The sequence below is a fragment of the Bos grunniens genome, chromosome X (assembly GCF_055505025.1).
Source record: "Bos grunniens cultivar Pamir isolate PY7600 chromosome X, Bosgru_T2T1.0, whole genome shotgun sequence".
Classification (NCBI taxonomy): Eukaryota; Metazoa; Chordata; class Mammalia; order Artiodactyla; family Bovidae; genus Bos; species Bos grunniens.
The window spans coordinates 50415201-50434687 of NC_141194.1; the positions used below are offsets into that span (position 1 = coordinate 50415201).

Below are 19487 nucleotides of genomic sequence, written 5' to 3' on the forward strand. Positions count from 1 at the left end.
GGCCTTGGAGGATAGTGTGAACCTAAGGGGAAATCAGAAGCCCCCACCCTTATGAGACAAAGACAGGCTCGAGACAAGGAGTGATTATGGATCAACGTATGTAAGGATAAGTCGGGTGAGTTATGGGGGAAGGAAGCTGAAGTGGAGACGAGATACTGCTTAATCCAATTTGGAGTGAGCAAGATGGAGAAGAGGGCAAAGGCCTGAAAACATTATAGGCTCTAAACTAGCCTAGCTGGCTTGGGGTGTGGAAGGAAAGAGGTATTTGAATCAGCCTGCAGTTCTAGCCCCAGTTCATTTTCCTATTGCTCAGTTAAACCATTTAAGGTTCTTGAGCAGGGAAAGAAAAAGAGGGGTTTAGAAGATGTAAAACCAGTGAGAAGCCCAACCCCAAGGTGACCCTAGCTCTGTCCCTGTCCCCCAGGATGTGAAAGCGCAGCGCAGCCTGCCCCTCATTGGCTTTGAGGTGGGGCCTCCTGAGGCTGGGGAGCGGCCTGACAGACGGCATGTCTTCAAGATCACCCAGAGCCACCTGAGCTGGTACTTCAGTCCTGAGACAGAGGAGCTACAGCGGCGCTGGATGGCTGTGCTTGGCCGGGCAGGCCGTGGGGACACGTTCTGCCCAGGGCCCACACTGTCTGAGGACAGGGAGATGGAAGAGGTGCCAGTGGCAGCTTCAGGAGCCACTGCTGAACCCTCCGAAGCCCCCCAGACCCGAGATAAGACCTAGGGGGTTTGTGGGTAACTGGTACCCCCTGCCCTACACTCTAGCTGCCCATGTCCAATTAAGGGCCCCAGCCCCCACCCTCCCAGCTCAGTCAATACTTGAACTCCCATCATGGGCACTTTCAATCCTGAATGCTGGGTCTCGGGTTTTTTTAATTCATCTTTTCACAAAACCTGGGCTTTTAAAAAAAATATTCGTACAGTGTGGTTAATTTTTTTTAAACCCTGTCCCCCCAGGGAGGGTGGGGGCTGTTGCTAGACCTTCCTGAATTAGGCCATCTTCCCCCAACCCCTCAATACCCTACAGATCCTGCCTCCACCCAATTCCCTCCAAAGCACCAGAGGCAGGAGATCTGGATTCAAGTGCCAGCTCTGCCACAGATCCCATGGCCCTGGCCCACCCCTGCCCCTTCAACTAGTGTCTTCATATGTATGATGCTATGTGGGGTGGTGACCAGACCCCTCCTGCCTCTCCCATGGCTTACAGCTTCTACCTGGCCCCCAGGGCTACCCAGTATTTTATCGTCTAGACCCATGGCAGGGCCACTGGGCAGGACAGGGGAACACGGGGGAGGACAAAGAATACTCTGTTTTGTTTTTTAAAGAAAAATACAGTTTATTTCAAGCTTACAGAAACTTTCAGAGCGCAGCTGTGCTCCATTTGTCCATCTGTTTGTTTGTCCAAAGTAACAGGTTGTTGGGGTAGGCCCAGAAACTGCTCCCTTGTTGAGCTCCGAAGCTCAGCTCCCAGAACGATGCTTCCAAAACTACTCACAGGTCAAGCCACAAATTAAACAATAAGGTATTATTTATTGAGGTGACTTCAATGGGATGAGGTGTTTGGAAAGAGGTTGGAGGAGACAGAAAACAAAGCCCAGGTCCCCTGAACTCACTGCCTAGACAAGGTCTTAGACATCCTGAAGGAACCTAGGGCCAGACCCTGGGCTGCAGGAAGGAAATATCCCTGGGAGGTTCAGGAGCACAGAGCTGTTCTGTGTGGGGGTTGGGAGGGAGCAGGTACCACAGCTACTTTCATATCTTCAACTGATCTCTCTTCTATTTGCAAGCTCATCTCACCACTCCTTACCCAGCAGGAATATTGGTTCTCCTGCTGGCTCTCCCCCTTCACACATTCACCTGCCTACTATCAACCAGCATTTAGCTTCTCCTCCAGTCATTCCCACACCCACTCATCCCTCCCTCTTCACACTGGTTGCACCCAAGAGGCACTTTGCTAGGAAATCAGGCCTCATCACTCAGACCACCCCAAGTCCAAGGACCCTTGGGCTCTTCTTCCCCTGGAAGGAGCTGGACAAGGGAATGGGGAGAGGGTGGATATGGGATAACCAGTCCACAGGTCTGCAACCCTCCAACAAAAACCCTACAAACAAATCCCAAACAACTAACATACAAGGACCCAGACCATTTCCAGCCCCATTCACTTCTTTCTCCGGACAATGGTCCAGCCATCCTCCACTATATCCTCTTCCTTAATAGTCTGGGAGTCTGGACCAGAGGGTTCAGGCTGGGGGCAGACCCCATCTGTAGCTGCCCCATCATTCGTAGCTGCAACCTAGGGGAGAAATACAAGAGAGAGCTAAATAAACCCCCAGCTATGGCCAATGGAGACCCAGGCTCTCCTAGCTTTGCCAGGACTGGCCATGAGACCTTGGGAAAATTTCCTGCCCTTTATGGATAATACAACCACCACCCCCCATCACTTCCCTGCGAAATTAGCTGATCTCCCATAAGACTGAAAATATCTACATCTCCACACCCAAGAGTTGCACCCCTTTCACCTCCATCTCCTCCACGCTGTTTGCATCATCATCCTCATCGGTCTCTCCAGCTGTCGGCAGTGCAGTGGCTCTGACCTTGCACTTTCTTTGGGTGATGAGAGAGGCCATCTCCTTCAGAGCAGCCCTATCACCCTTCTGGAAGTGGTGGAACATGGTCTGCAGCTGCTGGCTCACCTACCAAGAAAACATTCAACCAACTTCGATTTTCTAGAGAACCTACAATACAACCAGCTCGTGTTTGCAACAAGAGTGGGGAGGGGTCTGGAATTTTCCAGAAGAGAATGGGGATCTTTCCTCCCCAAGGAGTTCACTACTGAAGCAACCACATATGAAGGGCTCATTAAGGGCCTGAAGTGTTGAAGGAGGCCCTCCTACCACAGAAGGCACTAGAACTGGGTTTGAAAGACAGAAGACGTAAAAAGGGAAAGCAATACTAGCAGGAGTAGTGATTTAACCAGAACATTTGGAAATGTACCTGCATGGTGTGCCCCTGAGATGGAGGTGACAAACAGACCTGACTGAGAATGATACATGGAGAGAAATAACACAAGCAGGATTTGAAAGGCCTGGGAAGACTAGATTTTCCTTTAGGCAACGGGGGTCATAGCAAGTTCTTGCACAGGACTCAAGAAAAGAATGGTTACAGCCAAAAGTGTTCATCTAAAACAGACAGCTAGGGAGAAGAAAGGCTGCAGGCAGGAAGATGGTAGTTGTATCCATGACATGCTCACCTGGGGCAGACTCCCATCCTCCACAACTGTATCAAACTCGTTCATCATTAGCTCCCCGAGGAAGTCCTCCACCTCATCTAGCTCCAAGTCAGCTGAGTATGAAAGGATAAAGTCCTCTGGTCAAAGACCAGCCAACTTCATCACCCTTGCCCACTACTCTTAAGTACCTACTTGGTGGATCCACATCTGATTGGTGGATTAAGATTGAATGAGCTTTTTATTTGCTAAAGTGTTCTACATTCCAGGTTTTAACATGATTTTTAAAAAGAAAAAAAAACATTAAATACCTAATTTCCAACCTGCACTCTACCAAGTCCTCTATTCCTGGAGCATTCCATCCACACTCACCCTCTTTTCAGCTGGCCTATTTTAACCAGCCTCCTCCTCACATGACCTTGAGCATGTGAGTTACTCATCTCCAAGACTGTTTTCTCTTCTGCAAAGTGAGGTTAATGGTAACCTCCTTGAAGGTCTGTTATGAGAATTCACCCAAACAATGCCTAGACAGGCATTGTTTGTTTGGAACAATGGAAATCCATGTTCATTTCCATTACTCAAGGGCTGAAGTTTTTGAAATGTAAAGACTTCACAACTGTGGTTCCACTGACACAGGAGGCCACACACCAATGGGATAGGTAAGAAGAAACAGATGTTCAGTACTTGCCATGATGAAATCATCACAGCCTTGACCTCAATGTCCTATTGTATGACTTTAGCTGAGACTTCCTCTCTCAGCTTCAGTTACCTTAGGGGCCCATGCTCTGCTTTTTCTGAATTAGAAAATAAGAAAGTCTTCCACAAAGCTCCTTGCTCTCTCTTCCCTCTGGGAGAGCTCATTCACCCTCTTCGCTTTCCCTACCATTCAAATACCCCCCAAATCAGTCTCCAACCCAGGCTACACTCCACCTGTTCCACAGGTGCTTCAGACCCTCCATATCCAAAGCCAGATTCATCATCTTACCCTCCAAACCTAATTTTCATTCTCCAGTGTTCTTCTAGTCCATGAAAGGCACCTAAGCCACCCAGTGACTAGAAACTAGAAACCTGCCCCATTTTCCCTCCCCCTCTACAGTCAAACAATTTCCTTAGAGCCATCCCTTCTTTCCCATAACTAATGCCCTAATTCAGGCCTCATCGTTCTCTAGACAAACACAGCCCTCTCCTTAGTCTTTCCCTCTAAAGTCCATGCTCCATACTGACTACTTTCTGAACTTTCTAGCCAGAAAACCCCATCCTATTAGATCCTGCTCATGAATTTTTAATCACCTAACTGCAGTGTTTCATATTCTGCTTTTGAAAAATAACTGGCCTCCTTGATTTTAAGGGAAGTTATTAAAAAAAAAAAACTAAAGGGAAACAAAGGTAAACAGGTTTCTTTTCGGTGGTTCTTGTCCTTATCCAAGCCTTTAATATGTTAATGATTACTGTGACTCTTAAGTAAGAGCTGAAGAAAAGAGCTTTCCTTATATAATTTGACTGGAGAAGCTTTTTCTTCACAGAACATCTAATAGAACTAGTCTTCCAAACCATGCATTCTGGCAAACGCTGGCCTAAAGGACAAAAATCAAAGGCACATAAGTCCTTCCATGTCTCACTCTTTTTCCAGGGGCTTCCCCATCTCCCATCTTCATTCTCCACCATTCCTCCCTTCCACATACCCACAAGCACACACACACATCCCTATTCTAACACTGAGCTCCCTGCCACTATCCAAATATAACACATAATCTCCTCATACCACAGGACTTATTTCTGAGTGTTGCTCTCTCTGCCTCCCCTCCTTGTTAACTCCTTCTCATCCCTTAAGATTCAGCCCAATCACCACCACTCCCTAAAGATCTCCGAAAGACGGCTTCTCCCCCAGCTCACATTACCCAAGCATCCTGAGCTCCTCATTATTAGAACACCTATCACCCTATCTGCAAATGCCTATTTACTTATCTGGATCTCTCACTAGATGGTAAATTTCCTTGAGAGAAAGGACTCTGCCTAATGTCACCTCCAAGACTAAAAAACTAAATGAAGAATACTGTAAAAAACCTTATTTCGTAAAAGACTCCCTGTAGGACCCTTTGTTCTTATACGACCCTCAAGACGCATCAAAGATGTAGATCTCTGCTGTCCAAATAGTCAAATGTGGTTACTGAGCACTTAAAATGTGGCTAGGCAAAAAAACAATGAGACGTGCTAAAACTGCAAAATACCCACCAGATTTTGAAAATTTAATACTAAAAAAGGATGTAAAACATCTCATTAACAGCGCTTTATACTGACTACATGTTGAAATATTTTGGATCTATTGAGGTGAGCAGTTCATTTCATCTGCTTCTTTTTACTTTATTAATGTGGCGGCTGAAAAATTTTAAATTACATGACGCGACTAATATATAGGATCACGCTGGTGGATACTTTTACATCCATTTTACAAATTAGGAAACTGAGTATCGAGGCAGGGCGATAATAGTTGTCCAGCATGATACCCTGAGTCAATGGCACGGCCAACGAGGCATTCGAACTCAGGATTCTGACTTCAAAGCCTGCGTTCATTCCACCTCGCCCTCAGGTACCAACCGACAATTGCTCAAGAAGTGCGGATTCACTAGAATCGGCAGCCGCCGCCTCCTCACGCCCCCACAGAGACAAGTCCCAGAGCCTTACATTCACTCACCATTGCGGAAGAAATACTCCTCCACTGCACCCCCGAGCCACTCAGCCTTCTCTTGGCTATACACACCTCCGAAGCCGTTCTCCACAGCGATCTGCGAATACAGACCCAAGCCCATCACGTCAGTCTGGGAGCCCGCCTGCAGTGGCGCAGAATTCCGCTGTTTATGCCGCCCAACCAAGCCCCAGGCGGCTCGCTAAACCAACTCCTGTTCTCTCCCGGTCGCTAACCTTTATCCCAGCCGCGACTCCGCTCACCTGCAAGGCGGGCCAGGCCTCCAGCGCCGCACGGACTGCCGCCCCGAAGAGCGCTCGCGAATCTTCAGCAGCGTCCGCCATCATCCGGCCGCGGACCACGTGACGCCCAGGCGGGCCAATACCTGCGCAGTACCGCCCAGACAGAAGGAGTCGAAAGCCGAGCCTGAGAATGCAGATTCGCCTTTCCGCTGACCTGGTAGCAAGACAAGAGCAATAGAAAAGTCTGTCGAGGAATCGATGACACCAACACTGTTGCTCACCTATAATTAAATCTAAGGAAACCAGGAGTGGAGGACCCCTAGGTCCATGAATTCGGGACACAGGGTACTGCGTAGAGAAGATGTGGGGAACTTACTAAGGATGCAGATTTCAGGCCCTTGGACAGCAACCTCAGATAGCAATGCCTACAAATCTGCATTTAATAATGTATCCAGAACACTCCACCCAACGGCAGCAGAATACACATTTTTCTGAAGTGCAAGTGGAACGTGTTCCAGGATAGACCATATGTTATGTCCTAAAGCAGCCCTCAATAAGTTTAAAAGGATTAAAACCATATAAAGATGGTTCTTCAACCACAGTGGGGTGAAATTAGAATTCAATAACAGAAAGGCGTTTGTGGAATTCACAAATATGTGTATTTTAACACACTTCTAAATAACAAATGAGTAAAAAAAAAAAAAAATCACAAGGGAAAACGAGACATCTTGAAATAACTTGAAACTAAGGCACAGCACACCAAAATTCATGAGGTGCAGCTAAAGCAATGCTTAAATGGAATCTTATAGATATAAACATCCCTATTAAAAAAGAAAAATCTTAAATGAATAACCTGATACGCCACCTTCAGAAACTAGAAAAAGAATAGAGTAATCCCAAAGCAAGCAGAAGGAAGGAAGAAAATAAAATTGGAGAGGAAATAAATGTAACAGAAAGTAGAAAAACAATAGAGAAAATCAATAAAACCAAAAGTAGTGTTTTTAAGAAAGATCAACAAAATTGACAAAATTTTAGCTAGATAGACTAAGTGAAAAAAGAGAAGATTCAAATTACTGAAATCAGGAATGAAAAGTGACATCACTCCCAACTAGTCAAAAAAAGCCCATATATTATATGGTATCATTTATCTGAAATGTACAGAATAAGCCAATCTATAGAGACAGAAAATAGATTAATTGTTGCCTAGGAATAGGGCACGGAGAAGGCAATGGCACCCTACTCCAGTACTCTAGCCTGGAAAATCCCATGGATGGAGGAGCCTGGTGGGCTGCAGTCCACGGGGTCGCTAGGAGTCGGACACGACTGAGTGACTTCACTTTCACTTTTCACTTTGATGCATTGGAGAAGGAAATGGCAACCCACTCCAGTGTTCTTGCCTGGAGAATCCCAGGGACGGAGGAGCCTGGTGGGCTGCTATCTATGGGGTTGCACAGAGTCGGACACGACTGAAGTGACTAGGCAGCAGCAGCAGCAGGAGTAGGGGAAGGGAGGAAATGGGGCCTGATTGCTAAGGAGTATAGGGTTTCTTTTAGTGAAAATGAAAATGCTTTGAAATTAGGTGTGGTGACACCTGCTGTTAGGGCCTGAGTTTTGTCCTCCCTGCACCCCTCTCTCATTCATATATTCAAGCCCTACCCCCAAGAATGTGACTGTATCTGGAGGCAGAGTCTTTAAAGAGATGATTAAGGTAAAATGAGGCCATACAGTGAACCCTAGTCCAACATGATTGGTGACCTTAGAAGAAGAGAAGATTATGGCCCAGCAGTTAGGATTCCAAGCTTCCACTGTAGGGGACACAGGGGGTTTTGATCCGTGGTCGGGGAACTAAGACCCCACAAGAAGTGTCAGTTCAGTTCAGCTCAGTTCAGTCGCTCAGTCGTGTCCGACTCTTTGTGACCCCATGAATTGCAGCACACCAGGCCTTCCTGTCCATCACCAACTCCCGGAGTCCACTCAAACTCACGTCTATCAAGTCAGTGATGCCATCCAACCATCTCATCCTCTGTCACCCCCTTTTCCTCTGGCCCCCAATCCCTCCCAGCATCAGTCTTTTCCAATGAGTCAACTCGTCGCATGAGGTGGCCAAAATACTGGAGTTTCAGCTTTAGCATCAGTCCTTCCAAAGAAATCCCAGGGCTGATCTCCTTTAGAATGGACTGGTTGGATCTCCTTGCAGTCCAAGGGACTCTCAAGAGTCATCTCCAACACCACAGTTCAAAAGCATCAATTCTTCAGCGCTCAGCTTTCTTCACAGTCCAACTCTCACATCCATACATGACCACAGGAAAAACCATAGCCTTGACTAGACGGACCTTTGTTGGCAAAGTAATGGCTCTGCTTTTCAATATGCTATCTAGGTTGGTCATAACTTTTCTTCCAAGGAGTAAGCGTCTTTTAATTTCATGGCTGCAGTCACCATCGGCAGTGATTTTGGAGCCCCCCAAAATAAAGTCTGACACTGTTTCCACTGTTTCCCCATCTATTTCCCATGAAATGATGGGACCAGATGCCATGATCTTCGTTTTCTGAATGTTGAGCTTTAAGCCAACCTTTTCACTCTCCTCTTTCACTTTCATCAAGAGGCTTTTTAGATCCTCTTCACTTTCTGCCATAAGGGTGGTGTCATCTGCATATCTGAGGTTATTGATATTTCTCCTGGCAATCTTGATTCCAGCTTGTGCTTCTTCCAGCCCAGCATTTCTTTCATGTACTCTGCAAGAAGTGTGGTGAGGCCAAAAAAAAGAAAAGAGGCGATTCAGAGACAGACACCAGATGCATGCACAGAGAGATGACCATGTGAACACACATCTGCAAGCCAAGGAAAATGGCCCCATAAGAAACCAAACCTAGCAACACCTTGATCTTGAACCTCTAGCTTCTAGAACTTTGAGAAAATAAAGTTTTGTTGTTAAAACCACCAGTCTGGAGTATTTTCTTATGGCAGCCCTAGCAAACAAATATAGTTGCACAACTCTGAAAATATACTAAAAACCATTTAATTGTACTTTTTAAATGGATGAAGTTTATAGTATATAATATTCCAATAAAATTGTTTTTATAAAAGAGTTATAGGTGATCCCCTCTCACAGCAAAGGATGCAAACTCTGGGCTAGACTAGGTTAACAAACAGTACTGATGCTTCTGTGTCTGGTCCTATGCTGAGTGCTGCTGGGTCACAGGGTTTGGTCAGATTCTCAAGGAGCTTACAGCCTGGCATGCAAGATTGTCAGGACCATAGACTATGATCAGTGCTCATGGTGAATGCAGATTTTGAAAGGCCTGAGGTTGACAGAATTTTGAAAGCTGTCTTTAAGAAAAATAGTACAAATTTAGAGTGAAAGTAATTTAGATTTATCAAACAAATTTTAAAATTTACAAATTCCAATTTAAAAAATGGAGAAGTGCCACAAAACATCCTCAAAACTAGAAAAATAAAATATTTTTATTAATTTCCTAACTCATCTCTCTACTAATGTTGCCTTTTTTCTTTTTGGGTGCACTTTGATATCCTTCTGTAAGCAAAGAACAATTATTTTATAACATTTTCAAGAGAGAATAAAAAGAATTCAATTGAATTAAATTCCATTCAACTGATCAAAATATTTTGTTATTGGTAGTTTAGGAAAATTTCTACTTCACAGCTCATTATTAGTAATACAAAATTTGAGACTGTTGTTAAATTTGGGAAAACTTCTATATAGTTTTTTTTTACATGTGAGGTGTAAAATTCCATGATATTTTGATTGTTGTTGTACAGTGACAAGTCTTAAGTACTTCTCAAATTTACAATGCTCAACCACCAAAGACTTGAATGTGGTCTTTGCAAGTGTGAGGAGATGAGGCTTAAATTTTACTGAAAGTCTGAAAGTGAAGTCGCTCAGTAGTGTCCGACTCTTTGCAACCCCATGGACGGTAGCCTACCAGGCTCTGCAATCCATGGGATTTTCCAGGCAAGAATACTGGAGTGAGCTGCCATTTCCTTCTCCAGGGGATCTTCCCAACCCAGGGATCGAACCCAGGTCTCCTGCGTTGCAGACAGACGCTTTACCATCTAAGCCACTAGGGAAGCTAAATTTTACTAGTTCTATGATAAGTCCATCTCTGTGCAGTGCTAGAGGAGAAAGGAGCACGGGGGCCTATGTGAGTCCAGCAGAGGGGGTTCCTGATCCAGCTTTGGGGATTATGGTAAGCCTATGAGAGATAATACCTCAAAGTTTGAGTGGAATTTTGCCAGGTGATAAAGTTTGTATAGATGAGGATAGGAGTGTGTTTCTAAAAGAAACAGCCTTTAATGCTGAGAAAACTATACCAAAAAACAGAAGCAGAAAATAATGTGGTGTATGATGATAATCATGAGCACTCCCAGACTGATCATCTCAGGAGGCGTCAACTCCTACGGGGCTCTAGAGACTCATTCCTGCAGACTCACCAACTTAAATTGAGTTCAAAGAGGCCCAAACAGAAAAACTGAGATTAAGCACTTCCCAGTGACTTCCCACTTTTGAGTGACTTCCCAAAGCCTCAAACGTACATAGAGAGAGTAGGTAAGATTCTAGTCACCAGTTGCAGTGTATGTGTCTTGGGTTTTCCCACATCACCAAGCAATTCTTCAACATCAGCTGGGTGTCCTACAATTCAACTCAATTCTGATACTGAAGAGGAAAAGTTAAAATTTTACATAACCTTCTGCTCATTCTGCCTCTGTAACTCAGCTTGCTCCTTGCAAAGTCTGGATCACTTAAGTCACAAAGTCTCAGAAAGTGGGGACTTACAGTACTAGGAACTGGAGCTTATCTCACTCACCCTGGTCCTGCTCTTTGCAATTGCCCAGCCCCTGCCAACCTGCTTAATCATGCCTGTCCGTGTAAAGGTCAGGCATCCCCCTCCCCATCTTGACTGCTGTTCCTATTTGTGTGAAACTCCTTAGTTTAAACCAGCCTATTACCAGCTAGTGTTGCCCACTATAGTAGGTCTATAAAAACTCTGTAACCCCTTTGTTTGGGGCTCAGAGCTTAGAGTGTTAACTCCTCTGGGCCCATTGGCATAATAAACCTGAGTTCTCCAACTCTCCAAATGTGGTGCTTGGTTTCTTGATTACTGGTTTCTGCAACAATACTATCTACCTGGAAAGAAAGAAAGTGAAAATACCTCAGTTGTGTCCGATTCTTTGTGATCCCATGGACTTTAGCTCGCCAGGCTCCTCTGTGCATGGGATTTCCCAGGCAAAAATACTAGAGTGGGTAGCCATTCCCTTCTTCCGGGTATCTTCCTGACTCAGGGGTCAAACCCAGCAGGCAGATTCTTTACTGTCTGAGCCACCAGGGAAGCCTGGAGATAGTGCTAGATCATAGAAGATCCCACAGGTTAAGGGCTCAGTCACCAGACTGCCTCTCTCTGCACCCTCTCCACCGACCACCCCCCCACCACGCACTACAGACATCGATCCCCAAGTTCAAGGTTGTCACCTGTGCTTCTGACCCACAGGCCCAGGCCCACAGATCAGAGTCCCAGTGACCCTCACCTCACTAGACTGGCTCACATAACTCAAAGAAACATTTTACTTACTAGATTATTGGTTTATTATAAAAGGATATAACTCAGGAACAGCCACATGGAAGAGAACAAGGAGATTCCAAGCTCTCTGAGCATGAAACTCTGCTGGAATCTTCACTTGTTCATCAACCCAGAAGCTCTCAGAACCTGTTCCTTTGGGGTTTTATGGAGGTTCCAGCACAGAGTACGATTGATTAGATGATCGGTCATTGGTAACTGAACTCAAACTCCAGCCTCTCTCCCCTCCTAGAGGTAGAGGGGAGGGACTGAAAGTGCCAACCCTAATCGTGTGGTTGGCTCCACAAAAAAGTCACTTCATTAACATAACAAAACACACCTTTCATCACTCTCTTCTCAGAGGAAATTCCAAAGGTTTTAGGAATTCTGTGTTAGGAATGGTTTGAGCAATCTCCAGGAGTTGGTGATGGACAAGGAAGCCTGGTGTGCTGCAGTCAGGGGGTCTCAAAGAGCAACTGAACTGAAGACTCAATGTTGTTGCTTAGTCCTTCAGTCGTGTCCAACTCTTTGGGATGCCATGGACTGCAGTACACCAGGCTTCTCTGTCCTTCACCATCTCCTGGAATTTGTTCAAACTCCTGTCCGTTGAGTCAGTGACACCATCCAACCATTTCATCCCCTGTCGCCTCCACCTGCTGCCCTCAATCTTTTCCAGCATCACAGTCTTTTGCAATGAGTCAGCTTTTCCCACCAGGTGGCCAAACTTCAACTTCAACTTCAGCATCAGTCCTTCCAATGAATATTCAGGGTTGATTTCCTTTAGGATTGATTTGCTTAATCTTCTTGCTGTCCAAGGGACTCTCCAATATATATTTTTATTGTAAATCACAATATCACGATAGACCCACTAGAAATTCCCACATAGGGAGCCCAATTCTAGGCTCCAACAAACCAAGGCCTCTGAATGAACCCTGAGACTTTGCCGTGAGACTGAAAGTGACAAATTTCACCTTTTCTGTGCTTTGAACCCATCTAGCATCTAACAATCTGGTGTAGACAGTATACTTTTTCTCAGAATAATGTTTTTAAATGCATAAACTAAAATATAGAGTTACAGAGGAAACCAATTATATTAAAATACAGTTACCAAAATACTATAAGCATTTATTGTAACATACTTTTCTTTTTGAGCATGCCTTGTAGTATCTTAGTTCCCCAACCAGGGATACAACCTAGGACCTAGCAGTGAAAGCACCAAGTCCTAAGCACTGGACCGTCAGGGAATTCCCAGTATATATATTTCCTTATTAATGCATTAAATACCATGATCTACTAATGGTTTTTCCAGTAGTCATGTATGGATATGAGAGTTGGACTGTGAAGAAGGCTGAGTGCTGAAGAATTGATGCTTTCAAATTGTGGTGCTGAAGAAGACTCTTGAGAGTCTCTTGGACTCCAGGGAGATCAAATCAGTCAATACTAAAGGAAATCAACTCTGAATACTCATTGGAAGTAATATTCATTGGAGCTGAAGTTGAAGCTCCCATACTTTGGCCACCTGATGTGACCAGCTGACTCACTGGAAAAGACCTCGATGCTAATAAAGATTGAAAGCAAAAGGAAAAGGGGGCAGCAGAGGATGAGATGGCTAGATAGCATCACCAGCTCAATGAATATGCATTTGAGCAAACTCTGGGAGATAGTAGAGAACAGAGGAGACTGGTGAGCTACCTACCATCCATGGGGTCAAAAAGAGTCGGACACAACTTAGTGACTGAACAACAACAACTAATGAAACAGGAGGGAAGGAGCAGGGCACAACCTTTAAAAGAATGACAGCCATTGAGGACACAACATAAGCTGGTTGGAACCAACTAGGTCCAAGAGAGCAGAATAGTCGACTATCCAGTAGACCCTGAGCTTCATTATTTGCTCATTGAAACACATTAGCATGCTAAATGACTCACCCACCAGTGCCATGACAGTCCCCTATAATGAAAAGGACATCTTTTTTGGGTGTTAGTTCTAAAAGGTCTTGTAGGTCTTCATAGAATCGTTCAACTTCAGCTTCTTCAGCATTACTGGTTGGGGCATAGACTTGGATTACTGTGATATTGAATGGTTTGCCTTGGAAACAAACAGAGATCATTCTGTTGTTTTTGAGATTGCATCCAAGTACTGCATTTCGGACTCTTGTTGACCATGATGGCTACTCCATTTCTTCTAAGGGATTCCTGCCCGCAGTAGTAGATATAATGGTCATCTGAGTTAAATTCACCCATTCCAGTCCATTTCAGTTTGCTGATTCCTAGAATGTCGACATTCACTCTTGCCATCTCCTGTTTGACCACTTCCAATTTGCCTTGATTCATGGACTTGACATTCCAGGTTCCTATGCAATATTGCTGTTTACAGCATCGGACCTTGCTTCTATCACCAGTCACATCCACAGCTGGGTATTCTTTTTGCTTTGGCTCCATCCCTTCATTCTTTCTGGAGTTATTTCTCCACTGATCTCCAGTAGCATACTGGGCACCTACTGACCTGGGGAGTTCCTCTTTCAGTATCCTATCATTTTGCCTTTTCATACTGTTCATGGGGTTCTCAGGGCAAGAATACTGAAGTGGTTTGCATTCCCTTCTCCAGTGGACCACATTCTGTCAGACAAGTCATATGTACTGCTAATACTACTGTGTTCAGTTGCCTACATTCATTATGGAAAAAATGTCAAGTTTCAAATGGAAGTTGGTGAAAATAAAATTTTTTAGCATCCATATACATAGACATTCCAAATTATATACATGATGCTTTATAAATACATGAATCCCAGGTTTAATACTCCTAGACCCCTCTAGAGGGAACATTTCAGGCTACCTTAGGCCTTCAGATGAAGATGACCATATTGATATGGTAAAACCTGAACTCCCAAAACCTAAACCAAAATTCAGTCCCCAGCATGAGACCTCAGACAGAGCTCCAAGACTGAAATGCAGGTTGAACTGCCAAATTGAACTGCTAGAGTATAAATGCAGAGTGTATTTCCAGATGAAAATTTTCAGTCAAGGACCCTACTTAGGATTCCAAGACAGCCCACCAGGCAGAAATTCCCAGGTAAGGTCATCACACTGAGATACCTTAGGCATGACTCCTTAAGGCTAAAATATCCCAGACTGAGCCCCCAGTATCTGAGCCTCCCAAAGCCAGCCAGACTCAGCCACCCAGACTGAGCCCTGAGCCTGGCACTCACTTGGTGAGAGGCTCAGTCATATCTTAAACCACAAATCAGGCTCCCATATTGAATCCTTAGGTGTCTCAAGAGTGAATTGTCAACATTTAAACCCTCAAAGTCAGGTTCTCCATAATGAGCCTCTAGGCAGAGCCATAGAACTAAGACCTCAAACTTAGCTCCTTGAAGGAGAATGGGGGTGATACCTTGGAAGTGGGCCCAGATTGAGTTCCCAGAAGGACCCCTCACACACTGAGGCCACAGATATCCCCCCACCAAAAGTACAAACTAATCCCATATTCTGAAACAGATTCCCTCAGACTGAAAACTTAATGTCCCAAATAACATGCCCAGAATGAGCCCTAGAGGGAATCCTCAGAGAGAACAACCAGTATGCACCCCATGAAAGCTATGAGGATGCATCTTATAGACTTTGAACTTCAGGAAGCATAATTGATCAAGAGCCCCAGCTGATGTGTTCTTAAATCCATCCTCTCATTTGTGCAGAGACCATACTTCCCATGAGCTACTCTCAGTCAATGACTGAGTGTGGCAGGGATACTTTGGTGACTGGTTCAAGGAATCCCAGACAGTCTTGCCAAATCTCCCATACATTGCACAGCACTCTAGAGCTCTTTCACTCAACCTTCCCTCCTTCTCTTCTTAGTCTGGATCAGACTGCATTATGTTCCAGTGACTTTTCTCTCATGGGCATCCCCCCTGATAAACGTGTACTCACTTTTGTGACACTAACCCCATCTTAGTGTCTGCTTCTCAGAACTAACACAAGCTCCAAGGAATGAGACAGTGAAGTTAATTGCTCCAGACTGAGCTGTCAATGTTTAAGAACCATAACTCCCATTTTCAGAGTGAGCCTATAGATTGAGATCAGGAGCCAGCACGCTCCCAGATGAACTTCCAAGGTCTCAGTCTCAGACTAACAGCCCAGTCTGAGTGAGTTCTCACAGGCTTGTATGAAAGAAGGAGTGAGCCTGGTGGACCCCCAAAGGCTTCCGGATGAAATTCTCACTCTGAAAACTTTAAGCTTAGGTTCACAGGGCTACCTGCCAAAACTGAGCCCCCAGTCTAACTGCCACTGAATGGGCTCCTCTTAAGACCCCCACTGAGGAAGCTCCCACAGTGAGCCCCCAGACAGCTACCAATGTCTGAGCTGTCATGACATAATCCAAAAATGAATTCCTAGACAAATATCCCGAGAGGGAGTCCTAACACTCCAGAATGAGAACCCTACACTGACTCCTGAAATTGATGACTGAAGGTTAATCCTCCAAATTGAGCCACTTTCCTTAGATTGAACCTCCAAACTCTGGGCCCATAAAACAAACCCAAAGCCCAGAATGAAGCACCAGACTGGTGATATAGATCAGACAGACCCTGGACTGAGCCCTCAGGTAGAATCCAAATAATCAAGCTCCTAAACTGAGCTCTGAACTCTAATGGTTTTTTTCTTTTTTTGCTGTGCAGTGTGGCATGCAGGATCTTAGTTCCCTTACCAGGGATTGAACTTGAGCTCCCCTGCAGTGGAAGTGTGGATTCTTAACCACTGGACTGCCGGAAAGCCCCTGAACTCTCATATTGAAATACTACTATGATCTCGAGCACCCCCAGACCAAACCCCCTATAAAATGAACGTCAAGAATGGGATTATGTGGGCTGAATCTATCATACTGTCCAAAGATTCAGAAATTGAACTGAATCCTTTAGAGTAGGTTTGTAGACCAACGTCCCCCAGCTGTGATCATGAAACTGATTCCCCAGAATGAGCTTTCAATCATCTAGTCCTTAAGTTCATACCCTCAGAATCAGTACACAAAATTGTATTCACAGAACCAGGGATTCAGACTGGGAATCCCAGGATTCTTGCTACCTGTGTAGCGAGACTGCTAGCTTTACACTCCAACTTACACTGCCCCTTTCCTTCTTTGGAACAGAATCCATATTTTTAGCTGAGTGGGCATAAGCAAGCCCCACTAAAAGACATTTCCAAGTCTTCCTTGCAACTGGGTACAGCTATTTGATATGTGATATATAGGCTTTGGCTAATGAGATCTGAACAGAAGAGAGGGGCAGTTCCTTGGGATTGTTTTTACTTGAAATAAATAAAGGCTTTCATCATATTCAAACCATTCACATATGGTTCAAACCATTCACATATGGTTCAAACTATTCATTTATGGCTCAAACCATCCTTAGTGTCTCTGATGAGATGCCGAACCCTCTAGAATGGGCTGATATCTGAGCCACAGTGAGTCAGCACTCTAAACCCAAATTCTCATGCTGAGCACCCAACAATGAATGATTCAGATAGAACTCCTGATTGATCAGTATTGTGAGATTGATCCTGGTACTAAGGTAGCAATGCCTGAGTCCCTAGACAGGCAACCATAAGGTAGGTGACTCAAACAGTTTCTACGTCAAACCACCAAAATGATGTCTCCAGAACAAATATCTTGCCTAACCTTCCTGAAGAAGTTCCCCAGGCTGTGTACTAGAGATTTAGGTTTCAGAATAAAGTTTCAGACCCCCATACTGAGACCACACTGAACCCCCACCAAAACAAAACTCAGGGTACATCAGAGTAACATCAGAATAAACTGCCAGATGGAGTACCAGTCTCTCACATCCAGTGAGTGAAGTAAAAGTCTCTCAGTTGTATCTGACTCTTTGCAACCCTGTGGATTGTAGCACACCAGGCTCAGTCCATGGGGATTCTACAGGCCAGAATACTGGAGTGGGTACCTTTTCTCTTCTCCAAGGGATCTTCCCATCCCAGGGATGGAACCCAGGTCTCCTGATTGCAGGCAGATTCTTTACCAACTGAGCCACCAGGAAAGCCCCCTTTAACTATGCCTAGTAAACAGGGTAGACCAGCTGATGCCTCCAAATTGAGTTCTTCAGAGTATAATTCCCAGATAGAGGTCCCTGAAATTGATCTGCCAAACTGAGGCCCCAAGTTTGAGTCTCTAGGGTTAGGACTCCATATTAATTTACATGCGATGATAGCCCTACGTGGTCCACTTGGGTTGTTCAGATTGAACCCAAATAAAGGTCCACAGAGTGACTGCATGGACTAGACCCCTGAACTTATTTTTTCACATTGAAATCTTCAGGCTAAGCTCCTATACTGAACCTGAGATTGTTGTTGTTGTTCAGTCACTCAGTCGTGTCCAACTCTTTGCAACCGCATGGACTGCAGCACGCCAGGCTTCCCTGTCCTTCACTATCTCCCAGACTTTGCTAAAACTCCTGTCCATTAAGTCAGTGATGCCATTCAGCCATCTCATCCTCTGTTGCTCTCTTCTTCTCCTGCCCTCAGTCTTTCCCAGAATCAGGGTCTTTTCCAATGAGTCATCAGCTGGCCAAAGTATTGGAGATTCAGCTTCAGCATCAGTCCTTCCAATGAATATTTAGAACTGATTTCCTTTAGGATTGACTGATTTCATCTCCTTGCAGTCCAAGGGACTCTCAACAGTCTTCTCCAACACTACAGTTCCAAAACATCAATGCTTCAGTGCTCAGCTTTATAGTCCAACTCTCACATCCATACATGACTACTGGAAAAACCATAGCTTTGACTAGATGGACCTTTGTTGGCAAAGTAATGTCTTTGCTTTTTAATACACTGTCTAGGTTTGTCATAGCTTTTTTTCCAAGGAGCAAGTGTCTTTTAATTTCATGGCTGCAATCACCATCCACAGTGACTTTGGAGCCCAAGAAAATAAAATCTGTCACTGTTTCCACTTTTTCTCTCTCTATTTGCCATGAAGTGTTGGGACTGGATACCATGATCTTAGTTTTTAGAATACTGAGTTTTAGGCCAGCTTTTTCACTCTCTTCTTTCACCTTCATCAAGAGGCTTTTTAGTTCCTCTCTGCTTTCTGCCATTAGGGTGGTGTCATCTGGAAAGCTGAGATAAACAGCAACAATATTGAAACTTATCTGAGCCCTTTGTTTCTGTAAAGCAACATGGTCCCCAAATTCTCCCTCTCTTTTGGGCTCTAAGAAAGGGTTAACAGCAAAGGACTTCCCTGCTCCTGTGTTGACCAAGATAAGGCTCAACACCACCTTTCTTTAATGACTCAGATAAAACCTGTCTCTTTCCTTCCTCATCACTTCATGAAGCTCCCAAATCATCTACCCTTGTCTACTTGCCTCCATAGTATCCCAGTATCCCTGTTCTTTCAAACATTTCTCCTGTTGTACAGTTTCTCTATTGCACCAACATGAATAAAATCATCTCCTTAATTGTCCAGTGCATTTTGTCTTTTATGCCAATCTCATTGAGGTAGGCTACAACAATGGCTACCACATTGAGGTAGCCAGATCCTCAGAGAAACTGCCTCACTCAGTCATTCATCCAGTCATTCATTAACCAAATATTAATTGAGTGCTGAATGAATGCCAGGCACTGCACTAAGCACGGGGGAGCTAACAAGACAGACAAAGGCTCTGCTTTCACAGGATTTACAATGTGAGTGAGGATAACAGTGGAGAGAGGAACAGTTTTTAATAGGGTGGTCAGGGAAAGCACCTCTGCGTGCAAGCAGAGGT

The 19487-nt window shown here is 44.7% G+C and overlaps 2 protein-coding genes across 9 annotated transcripts in view; one reads left to right on the forward strand and one right to left on the reverse strand.

The window, feature by feature from the left end:
- Positions 1-1362, forward strand: part of FGD1 (FYVE, RhoGEF and PH domain containing 1) — a 38175-nt gene extending 36813 nt beyond the window's left edge. For all 5 annotated transcript variants that reach the window (XR_015159272.1, XR_015159271.1, XM_086388551.1 and 2 more), the window contains one exon: positions 425-1362. Coding sequence is in view for 3 of the 5 variants with exons in the window: in XM_086388551.1 (XP_086244677.1) it covers positions 425-730 (306 nt within the window). In the remaining 2 variants the exon portion in view is untranslated. The remainder of the gene's footprint in view (positions 1-424) is intronic.
- Positions 1-6277, reverse strand: part of TSR2 (TSR2 ribosome maturation factor) — a 73069-nt gene extending 66792 nt beyond the window's left edge. For 2 of the 4 annotated variants that reach the window (XM_086388560.1, XM_086388559.1), the window contains exons 1-2: positions 6179-6277; positions 5925-6015 (exon numbers count right to left, since the gene is read on the reverse strand). In XM_086388560.1, coding sequence (XP_086244686.1) covers positions 5925-6015; positions 6179-6262 — 175 coding nt within the window. In that variant the 5' untranslated portion in view covers positions 6263-6277. Of the gene's footprint in view, positions 1-1316; positions 2300-2525; positions 2700-3256; positions 3349-5924; positions 6016-6178 lie in introns of those variants that run through there. The other 2 variants (XM_086388558.1, XM_086388561.1) reach the window with 2 other exon arrangements.
- Between the last annotated feature and the right edge of the window lie 13210 nt (positions 6278-19487).